This window comes from Notolepis coatsorum (genome assembly GCF_963971535.1).
Source record: "Notolepis coatsorum genome assembly, chromosome: 4".
NCBI lineage: Eukaryota > Metazoa > Chordata > Actinopteri > Aulopiformes > Paralepididae > Notolepis > Notolepis coatsorum.
This window is the reverse complement of record NC_140168.1, coordinates 76,358,296-76,370,874: the sequence shown is the minus strand read 5'-3', so window position 1 is coordinate 76,370,874 and position 12,579 is coordinate 76,358,296. Positions and strand designations below refer to the sequence as shown.

At 40.4% G+C, this 12,579-nt stretch overlaps 1 protein-coding gene across 2 annotated transcripts in view; it reads right to left on the bottom strand.

The window, feature by feature from the left end:
* The window catches only part of dync1li1 (dynein, cytoplasmic 1, light intermediate chain 1), a 30,074-nt gene that overhangs the window by 4,473 nt on the left and 13,022 nt on the right, over positions 1–12,579 (bottom strand). The window contains exons 8-12 of one of the 2 annotated variants that reach the window (XM_084312722.1): positions 10,734–10,845; positions 10,480–10,539; positions 6,823–6,867; positions 6,434–6,521; positions 3,031–3,156 (exon numbers count right to left, since the gene is read on the bottom strand). In XM_084312722.1, coding sequence (XP_084168848.1) covers positions 3,031–3,156; positions 6,434–6,521; positions 6,823–6,867; positions 10,480–10,539; positions 10,734–10,845 — 431 coding nt within the window. The remainder of the gene's footprint in view (positions 1–3,030; positions 3,157–6,433; positions 6,522–6,822; positions 6,868–10,479; positions 10,540–10,733; positions 10,846–12,579) is intronic. The other variant, XM_084312723.1, reaches the window with a different exon arrangement.

Below are 12,579 nucleotides of genomic sequence, written 5' to 3'. Positions count from 1 at the left end.
GGTTGAGGATAGGGATGTCCCGACCAGATCGGACTCGAAGCCAGTAGGTTTTAATTGATCGTACTATTGAGCCGTACTGTATTGTACCCATTCTGCAATCTGTTAAATAAAGTTTTCATTCATTCATTCATTCATCGGTATCAGCTAAATTAAGCCAGATCAAATTCCGATCCTTTATTTGTTAAAGAATGAATGCAAATCATTAAAGGGAAAGCTGTGATGGAGGCTATTCTTTTCTTTAAGCAGAGCTATTCAATGACCAAGCATATCCTTCCTAAGCTGGATTGGTTTTTACTAACTTTAATATGCTTTAAGTGTGCAGCTGTATTATCTAGGAAAATACAAATATCGTATCGGGACTCGGTACAGGCAGAAACTTTATACCAAATGACTCGGATCAGAATCGGGGGCAAAAAAAAGTTGGATCGGAACATCCCTAGTTGAGGACGAGGGCTGATTAAAGTAAGAGAATCTCAGTTCAGGGATGAGTTCAAAGGAGGATGATGGGGGATGTTTCCAAGGAGGAATGATGCACGAGCAACGATGCAAACATCCTGTGCACACACCTTAACGTGGCCAGCATCCCCTGACTAGCGCGCACACACACACACACACACATATCATGAATGATGTTAAGAATGAAATTGTACACAGAACAATAGGGGTGTGTGGAGGGGAAACCGATACAGCAATATATTGCGATATTTTGCATGCCGATATTATATAGATACAGTGACCCCAAGTCTCGATTTCTTGACAATCCCATTTTACTGCAATAAAAAATATTGGAATGAGGTGAACAGACTGAAAACGTTATCTTATTAGATAAAACAGATGATGTATATATACACATTGGGGACATCATTAATAGTTAATTAATAATAATCAAAGTTGCAGTCAGTGTGTTTTAAAGAGGCACTATGCAAAAAAAAAACAGGGTTCCCACAGACATTGCAAAATGAAATTCAAGGACTTTAAAGTACTTTTCCAAGCAATATCTTTCATTTTAAAAGAACTTTTAAATGCAGTTTTCTTTATTAAAAAATAATTCTGATCAAATATTTATGGCTTAAAACAAATTTCCGACTATTAATTATACTTTAGATAAAAAAAATTATATTTCTTGATTTAGAACAATTTTATTATGGATGAACAAAACTTTCAATGCGAATGTTTGATTTCCATTTCAATAACTTTTTAAGCACCTTGTTAAAAAAAATTACTTTTTAAGCACCTTGTTAAAAAAAATTGCTATTTTCAAGGAATTCCAGGCCTTGACTTTTTTTGGTAAAAAATCAAGCACTTTAAGCACTTCAAAGACCTTGTGCGAACCCTGATACATAATCCCTGCTTTTTGCCTTTTTATGGGTATCCTTTCTTCTTCAGTTACATGTATTGTATTGTAGATTAAATGTCTTGCAATATATCGATTATCACAGATATCGTGTATCGTGACGTTATCGTTGTTGAGGGCCAAATGCCGCCACAGTATAGTCTTGTGAATTAATCGTTATCGTCCCACCCCTACAGAAGACTATGAGCTACTACTGTACGTTACGAATACACACTTTTCATGGCGGCCATTTTGACGCGTCGTGGCAGCATGTAACTAATACGATGAATTGTGGTTCTGTTCCGTTTAGGTTTGCCAGAGCCGACCCAGTGAGCCCGGCATGTACACTACCAGGACCCTGGCTCTCTGACGCACCTAAATGGAGCAGAACCGTCGTTTTATTAGTTACACCTGTGTTGTTCACCCTTCAAAATGGCTGCTGTAGAAAAGGGCCTACGAATTAGATGGATGTGTCACACACAGTAACAAACAGGCGTGGTATGTGCGAGAGAGAGAGAGAGAGAGAGAGAGAAAGAGAGAGAGAGAGAGAGAGAGAGAGAGAGAGAGAGAGAGACATGCAATCATCCACTGACATGAGTCTCTCGACCATGTGCCACTTTCAGAGGTCTGGAAAAACAGGACGGGTGTAAGAGGTATAGGGAGAGGAGAGGACGGAGGTAAAAATAGAGGGAGGGGAAGAAAGAAAGAACGAAGGAAGGACAGAAAGAACAAAGGAAGAAGAAAGGAGGGAATAAAGGATGAGAGGGGAAAAAGCACAGATGGGAATGACTGAGGAATGATGTGACAGACTAACATTAAACACTTTGATGACTAATGTAATAAATAAATAAATAAATGAATGAATGAATCCTCACACTCTCCCTCACACACACATACCTATCAAACCTATGTAGAACCGCAACACTAAAAGGCCCAATTCATGATTCCAGTATGGCCCACAGCTGGCCTTGTTAACATTAGTGATTTATTGGACTGAAGATACATTTTTCACTCTGAAATGTATTGTCTGTGTCTTTGATACAAGGACCGGCAGCCTGTGGCAGTTAAACGTGAGTTTTGCACGACTTCTCAGATAAACGTGCGTTTTGCACAACTTCTCAGATAAACACGAGTTGTGCACGACTTCTCAGATAAACGTGAGTTGTGCACGACTTCTCATATAAACGTGCGCTTTGCACGACTTCTCAGATAAACATGAGTTTTGCAAAATTTCTCATAAACATGAGTTTTACTTGACTTCTCAGATAAACACGAGTTTTACTAAAAAAAGAAAAAAAACGTCTAAAAATACATTTCCGTCTGCAAGTCAAAATCTTCAAAGACGTATGTGTATAAACCCAAAGTTTACATTTGTCAAATTAATCCCAGGTTGTAGATTTAAACCTACACTAATAGAAGATTGGCACCTTGTACTGTTTGACCTTGATCAAATGAATCCCAGCTTGTAGATTTAAACCTACAGTAATGAAAGACTACATTTGACGCTTTAGAAATGTAGTCTTTCATGGATTCCACGGCACTGGTCCAGCCCGACTAGAAGAGCTCATAAGGGCAGCATTGCTGTTAGGAGGACAACTCTGGTTCAACTCAACCCAACTCAATAATCTAGCTTGTACAACAAGTTGCAGGTCTAACCGTTTAAACAAAGTTGTGTGTGTGTGTGTCCGGCCCCTTACCTGACTTGCGTACTGTCCCTGGGGTGCTGTTGCCCCCGCCTGGCGTCCCGGGACTCCCTGCCCCGGCCTTTTTGGTCAGCAGACTGTTGAAGAAGTTAGCCAGCACCCCCTCACTGGTTTGACCTGCTACATACAGAGACAGGCCGGTTACATGGATTTTAATTGAATCCATGGAATACACCTCACTCACACACATACACACACACACTAGGGCTGGGCATTTATACACACACACAAACACACACACACACTAGGGCTGGGCATTTACACACACACACAAACACACACACTAGGGCTGGGCATTTAATCAACTTTTTTCTTCTTCTTGATTTTGGCTTCCAACAATTATGAAAACAAGCCTTTTGAGGCAGGGGTTAGACAGTGTTTTTGTGCTCGTTTTTATACGTTTTTGAATACGTTTGATGTCCCTATTACACAGAAATGCGTTTTTTGGCGTTTTTTTGGGGATACGGCTGAAACGCTAAATTGTGTTTGCGTTTTGGAGAACCCCTAAAAAACGTGCCGACAACAGCCGTGTAGTCTGCACGGAGCCGTTGTTGCGAAAACGCCCATGCGCAGTAGATACCATCTGCGTGCCCTTCCGGTGACAACAGAGTGTGTGTGTGTGTGTTTGGGACAGAGGCAGAGCTGTCCCAAATAGCTGCAGCAGCTACCATGTGTTGTCAAGTTATTGTTATAAGGACCCCAGTCCAAGCTACAACAGTCTGCATTCCCTTAACAATGGTTTGTATTGAGCCGTATTGTATTGTACCCATATGCAATATGTTAAATAAAGTTTACATCCATTCATTCTGCTAGCATTACCGATTGCATGAGCAGCTGGCTAACGTGAGCTATCAGACCATGTTAGCTCAAAGCTCCTCTTTCAACTTAACAAGCATTAAACAAAATGGCCCAGTCATCTATTCACCTTTGTTTAATACACACAGCGTTGTCTCTAATGTTATCTAACTACTGATAGCTCCCGATATCATCAGTTTGGTGCTGGCTAAGTAGCGTGAGCTAACGTTAGCTTCTAGCCACAATGCTATACTGTTATAATGGCAAATTCCATTGACGTTAGCATGCAGCTAACAATGCTACCGATCTTTTTTAGACTAAACTATCCGCTCTTGGTGGTCACTTGTGTTGATGTTAGTTTTGTTTCATCAACAAATGACAGGCAGAACACACAGTGAATGTATCCGTTTTGTTTATTGCACTTTTATTAGGCTTTGCTGAAAAATAATTGCTGCATTGAGTAAATAGGCAAGATGGTGGCGCGGCATAGGCGCCTGCCTTGTTGACATTTTCTTTGCTGGAGCTTCCAGGAAGTGTATTGGCACATTCAAGTTATGATTGGTTGAAAATGCCTTCATGTTTGCCACCTACTGCCACCTACTGCTTTGGCAGTGTACTACATCAGTGTGCTCAGGTGACAAAAACGAAAGTGTGACTCGAGGCTGCCACGTCGCGGCGAAACGCATATGACAATGAAACGAAAATTAAACGAAAGGTCTAACCACCGCCCGAGTCAGGTCATGTTTTTAAATCGAGTCATGTTTTTAAGTCAGGTCATGTTTTTAAGTCAGGTCATGTTTTTAAATCAGGTCAGGTTTTTAAGTCAGGTCATATTTTTAAATCAGGTCATGTTTTTAAGTCAGGTCATGTTTTTAAATCAGGTCATGTTTTTAAGCCAGGTCATGTTTTTAAATCGAGTCATGTTTTTAAGTCAGGCCATGTTTTTAAGTCAGGTCATGTTTTTAAATCAGGTCAGGTTTTTAAGTCAGGTCATATTTTTAAATCAGGTCAAGTTTTTAAGTCAGGTCATGTTTTTAAATCAGGTCATGTTTTGTTTTTAAGCCAGGTCATGTTTTTAAATCGAGTCATGTTTTTAAGTCAGGTCATGTTTTTAAGTCAGGTCATGTTTTTAAATCAGGTCATGTTTTGTTTTTAAGCCAGGTCATGTTTTTAAATCGAGTCATGTTTTTAAATCGAGTCATGTTTTTAAGTCGGGTCATGTTTTTAAGTCAGGTCATGTTTTTAAGTCGGGTCATGTTTTTAAAATCGGGTCATGTTTTTAAGTTAGGTCATAGAGGTGGGACCAAGTGAGGTTGGTAGTGGTACCTGACTGGGGCATGAGGTTAGAAGTGAGGTTGGTACCTGAGTGTAGCATGAGCATGCAGTATCATTGTACCACGTTGACTGGGGGGACTGGGAGTAGCGTGGATTATGTGTTTTGGACTCTAACGTTGGATCAATGGACGCGATCGATATTTGGAATGGCGATCAGGAATTGGATGAATCTTTTTGCAGAACATCTGATGTGAGGTAAGGACTCTATGTTACCAGTCTTGGGTTAATCAGATGTTTTTTTCATAGCGATCACAACGTGTCTGTGTGTGCGTGTGTGTGCGTGCCGGTGCTGAGCAAGGCACGGATAATAGATTTTTCAGCCCACTTTTGTATTGTGCACATATACTATCGATAATCTAGCGTTTATTTGAAAACGATTCATAAATCAGCCGAAAAATGACAACGTGTTTTGTGTATTCCACTAAAGGGCTATTATCGCGTCTTTCTCTGGAATTACTAGAAATCTCCAAAACTATACTCGTATTCAAAACGTTTCGTACATGTTGACTGCAAGCAAGTCATTGATAAGCGACGGGTGTATTAGACCCATAGCCATAATTTAAGATATATTTTAAGCACTCGCAAATTTCCCGGTCCTCCCATTGATTAAAGCAGTGGCGTGCTAGCCCTAATTTGGTCATATGGGCGTGGCGGTCAATGAGTTAATGATACTAATACTAATCTATACAATCACCTGTTGTTGAATAAATACCATTACTTTCTAGTTATTACTAAAAAACTGTATATACTGTATAAAACAGTAGCTGTAATATATATATATTTTTTTATAATTTATATAATATAATTGTTTTCCCCCTTTTAAAATGTATGCACTGTATCGGATCTGTATCGGTATCGGCCGATATCCAAAGCTTAGGTATCGTAATCAGATCGGGAAGGAATAAATGGTATCGGAACATCTCTAGTTAGAAGTGAGGTTGGTACCTGACGGGCAAGAGGTTAGAAGTGAGGTTGGTACCTGACTGGGGCATGAGGTTAGAAGTGAGGTTGGTACCTGACTGGGGCACAAGGTTGGAAGTGAGGTTGGTACCTGACTGGGGCAAGAGGTTAGAAATGAGGTTGGTACCTGACTGGGGCATGAGGTTAGAAGTGAGGTTGGTACCTGACTGGGGCATGAGGTTAGAAGTGGGGTTGGTACCTGACTGGGGCACAAGGCTGGAAGTGAGGTTGGTACCTGACTGGGGAATGAGGTTAGAAGTGAGGTTGGTACCTGACTGGGGCACAAGGTTGGAAGTGAGGTTGGTACCTGACTGGGGCATGGCGTTGGCTACGTTGACTGCTGCCGACCGATTACTTGTCCTGGGAGAACCACTGGGTGCTCTGCTAGTGGCGTCCTGGAAATGAAATAAAACACATTTAAATACAAAAAGGTTTATGAAATAAAACACATTTAAATACAAAAAGGTTTTATTTATTTAAAACACAAGATACATGTGCATAGATCATATATGTATGAATAGAGATATGAACTGATAAGAGGTATGGATGGACAGAGATGAACTGATAGAGGTATGGATGGACAGAGATGAACTGATAGAGGTATGGATGGACAGAGATGAACTGATAGAGGTATGGATGGACAGAGAGATGAACTGATAGAGGTATGGATGGACAGAGAGATAAATAGATTCTTACCACTGGTCGTCCTGCTGTCACAGGAGGCTGTTTGGCGAGCAATGACTGCAACCAGAGCAAACACACACAGAAATAAGGATATTATACACACCCAAATCTGAACACACAAAAATCACAAGAATGTACCCGACACACCCAGGGTTTCCAATCATCTTTGGCCGACAAGATTATAATTTCCCGGTCAAATGTAAAATTGAACATTCATATAATGTAATACACGTGCAGTCATAGAGAAATGCATGAAAACACAGTTAGTCTGCGGCTACATTGATCCGCCAATGAACGGATCGAAATTTGACGGAAGGTTTTTTAACCCAACATAATCACGCCTTTACAGAAACAACAGCTCTAGTGCGGACGGTAACGTATCAGTCACTTCCAAAAGTTCATCCTCTCTGAACCTTTCTGTTCGTCAAAACGAACACAAATCTGGCGGAGAAGGACACAGCGTCAACCCACTCCTCATTAATAATGAATTAAAAGACTTAGACAGACAACGTCCTTGATGTGGCTAACAGCATCGACTGCAGCGGCTATTCTTCCTCAAACCGGTTCCGACTACCACAGTCGCCATCAGTTGACCGACATCTAACCATGCCCGCTCTACTTCAACTGGATCCGAGCGGTTCTCCTACCCCCTGGGGAATATGACTGATACTTTGAGCTCCGAGCCTGGACTTTTAGCCGTTATCTTATTTTAATACCAGCGCTCGTTTTCCTATGCTTTTTTGTTGTTGTTCTTAGCTCTATTTATTTAAATAATTTTCTTTTATTATGTACCTTAGATACTATTGCTACCATGTATGTATATATATATATGTGTTTCATTACATGTATATATACATACATACATACCAATTATTCACCTGTTCTATTCTCCATCCATCCATCCATTATCTTATCTTATCTTATCTTATATTATCACCGACATCCTGATGGGGGATCCCCTTTGAACGGCCCATCTGAGGTTTCTCTCCTCCACGGTGGTGCTTTTCTTTCCTATTGCTAGGTTTTTAGTGAGTCGTTCCTTATCTTCATTGGGGAAAGTCTGGGAGTGTTGCATATTTGGATTTGATGGTGGTTTTTGTTCTTGCTCTATTGTGATGTCTTCTTGACTTGTACAGCCCATGGGGGCAATTCCATGTGATCTCGGGCTCTACAAATACATTTGATTTGATCAATGTAACGGGAGGTCGACGGGATGGGAAAAGTGCAGAGACACATTTCATCTGTGACTCAGTGCATGTGTGTGTGTGTTCCTGTGCGTCGCCCGTCTCGCATGTGTGTGTTAATCTGCATGACAAATAAAGACTTCTTAACACATCCAGCGCCAAAAACGCTGTACAGCGTTATTGCCTGCCATGCGTTGAACGCCAACAACGCTGCTTAGATCAATATTTCATTTTTTTCGCCATGGCATTCATAATTCATCCACCCAACCTCCGGTGCTGCAGCGGGACCCTGAATGGGACTGCAATGCCTCAATACCGCCGCCTGGTGGATGGTCGGGCGAGGTACACTCTCAAAACCGGATGGTGTGATCGGTGTGTAGAGGAAATTCCTCCGACAGTCACATCTTGTTACGTGGATCCAGACAAACACTATAGTGCATATGGATCGCTGCCATAATGCAATAATCGATATGATTTCGGCGTTTATTGCGCCATACAAACCGGAAATGGATGTAGGAGATCGGCGTCAAATAATTGGGATCTTTCTCATCCAGTCTCATCGGCGCACGGTAAGAGGACAGTAAAGTTATTTTCAACCCGATTGTTTATTCATTTCACTGCAAACCATCTGCTCAACATATCAAGGAATTATAAACGACCCCCCCCCCCCTTTCCTTCACGCATGATGAAGCATAATGTATACCGATCATATACATTTGAATTTTTTAATATAGCGTGTATGGGAAAGAAACGCCAATCGATAATCTATATATGCTTCAGGGCCTATAACTACTGTTTTTGGAATTACAGCAGAAAAGATTAAAAACACTTATATTCTCGACGCTAGTAACACAACAATGTATGAATAAAAAAATATAACGTTCCCACATCCTGAACGATAGATAATCGATGTTGAATGGGCCATAGTAATGTCAATATAGCAATACAATTTAAAAAGTTATAGCCCTGCAAAGAAGGTAAACATCTCCATAGGGTTATAGTGCTGGCAGACTGGCTATATTGATGGATATAACCTATGGCGGGGAATGTGTTAATCAGTAGTGTAGCTCATCCTGTGTACTTGTTGCCTCGCTGAAATTAGTGTGTCTGACTCCCACCTAAACGGACAACGTATAACGTATGACGAATATCACGGCATATGTACCTTATGCATACTGCACCTGTGTATACTGTATACTTACAGCATATATTTTGATTATAATCTATTGTAACTATATTTATTGTAATGCAAATATAACTGCACCTCATCTGCACCTTGATTTACACTGCCTACTTCCTCATATGCGAGTTCATTATATTGTTATATTGTTTACACTGCCTATTTATTTGTACTTTTCTACTGTACTATAATTTTATGACCTGTATTATGTCTTCTACTATTACCATGTACCTGTACCTCCCCTCCCCCCTCGCCCATGCTGCTATGATGCCTGAATTTCCCCAAGGGGATCAATAAAGGAATATCTTATCTTAAATATCGGTTCGTTTTCTTTCTTTGATTTTTTGCTGGTACGTTTTCCATGTGACCCTCTTCATTGTTAATGTTAGTAGTGAAGGAGTTTTGTATAAAGGGACCGCTGTTTACGGTCATCTACTTAACCATAGAACTATAGTTTTTGTTTGTAATCTGCTGCACTTTTCTTTCTTTTATCTTAATTCTTTATTTCTATCTGAACCCTTATACTTATTTGTATTTGCACTATTATGTTTTAGTATATGTACTGTATATGTTTTTTTGCTCCATGCTTTTATCTGTGAAGCACGTTCGTACAGCCACAACTGTTATAAATGTGCTATTTAATTAAGTTGATTATGATTATGTGTGTCGCCAGAAGGTGATGTCACTGCCAGAACTACTATTTTATCACACTTTTTACTTCTTACTGATGCACTGCTCTGTTGTATTAAATACCCTGTTGTATGTCCGTTCTATTTTATAATTTTTTGCCTATTTTTTAAACTGAATCCAACCGCACTTTGTTCTTACTCCGTCTATTCAATTTTTATTATTTGTTTATTACTGAATGAAACTGTAAACAGAAAGGCCTATTGGGATGCTAGATCCTAATGTGAAACACTGATTTACCTTACCTTGCTACCTCCATCTTTTTTTATGCTCGCTTATGCCTGTATTTTTTACTGTTGTGAAACACTTTGAACTGCAACTTCTGTATGAAAAGTGCTATACAAATAAAGTTTATTATTATTATTATTATTATTATTATTATTATTATTATTATTATTAGAACACGCACTCGCCCTCTCTCGTCACAGGACAGGGCAGTAGTCTGCATTCACTCGCCACAGACAATGTAATATATAGATTTTCTTCTTTTTACCGGCCACGGTGGCTGTCGAGATTTATATTAGCTGGCCGATTGAAATTAGAGATGCCCCTTGGCTGGTATTTACCGGCCAACGGGAACGCTGACACACATGGAGAAATACAGACAGTGTGACTCACCAGTAGTTTGACCAGAAACACCTGATCATCTTCAGCCTGGATCTCCTTTTCATGGACAAACTAAGGAGAGAGAGAGAGAGAGAGAGTTTATATTAAACTGGGAAATGGCCATAATATGGCCTCTTTGAAATAATACCATGGTATGATCCAATTTAAACCATGATGCTGGTCGTGACAAAAAAAATGGAAATAGTATGATCCTTTTTTTGGGAATGTTTGACTTGAGCCTGTATTACAGTCTGACCTGTACAGACCTTTCTGACTGGTGGTTTCATTATTACTTCTTCAAAGTTGTCGTCCGCTTTGAGCGTCTGGAAGTTCTCGTGAAGGATGGCGATCTTCTTTTCATTGTCCCATCCTGACGGACTGGCAGAGGAGAGAGAAAGGGAGAGAGAGAGCAAGGGGTTGAAAACAACAAGCTTGCATGTTCCCTGTATCCTAGAACAATCATGGTTCTGAATTAATTAATTATCATTGCATTTATATGGGGGTGGGTGGGTGGGGGGGGGGGGGGCCTGCTGTGGCATTCCCTGTTGGGGACATGGCGGCACGCAGGCTGTTTGTGTTTTCCTTCGGTCATGACATGCTTTATCGGGGGATGTGTCTTGGATGGGGATGTGGTGAGGATTGATGTGTCGGGTGTTTGGGGGGACTGGCTGTTCCGGGGGGAGGGGGGGGGTTCACATGCCTTCAAGCAACACTGTACTTATTTTATGCCTATTCTTATGTCTGCAACTTATGCATTGTTTTTGTTCTGTCAACTGTGTGCTGATTTTATGCCTATGTTCATTTTATACTAGTTGCTGTGGGGCACTTTGGGCTGCGGTCCATGTGTGAAAGGTGCTATATAGATAAGAATTATTCACATTTATCATTATTATATTGTAAACAATGTATGCATTGAAAAGTCTCGACGACATTGAAAATGAGAGTGACCTCAATTGTCCTTTCAAGAATAAATAAAGGTTTGAATGAATAGCGCTTTTCTAGACATTCAAAGTGCTTTACAATATAGGGTGGAAATGCCCTCCTTCACCACCACTGTGTAGCAGCCAACCTTGAGCTATGCAGGCTTTCGTCTCAGGGATAGAAGATATTTTCTTGTTGTTAAGAGATTTGAGTCCAGAATTTCATAGCTGTTGAGAACGTGCTATGATCAGAATAGTCACTATTATATTCTCTCATTGAACTTAACCCTTTCACTACCACACTGCAGAAGGCCCTTTACTATCACACTACAGACGGTTGTGATAGTAAAGGGTTAACCTTCTGTAGTGTGGTAGTGAAAGGGTTAACATGCTGTCGTGTGGCAGTGAAAAGGTTAACCTTTTGTATTGTCACAGTGAAAAGGGTTAACCGTTTCGTAGTGTGGCAGTGAAAGGGTTAACTCCATTCCCTGTTTTTTTTGGAACTCCCTCAAGGACCCTGGAACCCCAGAGAACCAAGCTGTCCTAGAACCAGTGGTTCTCGACCTTTTCAGTTTGTGACCACTGGATATCCCTAAGGGGATTAATACAAGGTACATCTTATCTTATCTTAACAGAGGGATACCTAATATTTGCAACATGATTGATTAATTTTATTCATGGCCCAAAGACACAACAAATCCAAGGGATGACATGCAAAAGTGACAACACTTATTTCCAGCATGGTCCCCGATGTTCGGACCAAAGGACATATACAAATAACATAAAACACATGAAGCAAAAGTCCAATACAACAAATCCATATTCTACATATCTAAAAACAAGTCAATATCATCCTGACCAAATACCATAAAATAGCACATTTCTTATACCATCATTAAAACAACAATACAAGCATGACCTGACAGCTATCCGGCCACTTTACCCCAGAGATATGAGCGAACCTGACCTTTAAATATTCCTCTAGATCCTGACAGTTTTATCCTAAGTGGAAGGCTGTTCCACATTGAGATACCGGTGTAGAAAAATGTGCTCTGAGCCATAGACTTGACACGCAGCACCAAGAGCGAACACTGGCCCTGGTATTGTGTCCATGCTACGTATGGACCATATTGATCCGATACTTCAGATAGCTTGGGGCTGTACCATTTACTATGTTTTTTTTTTGATCCAC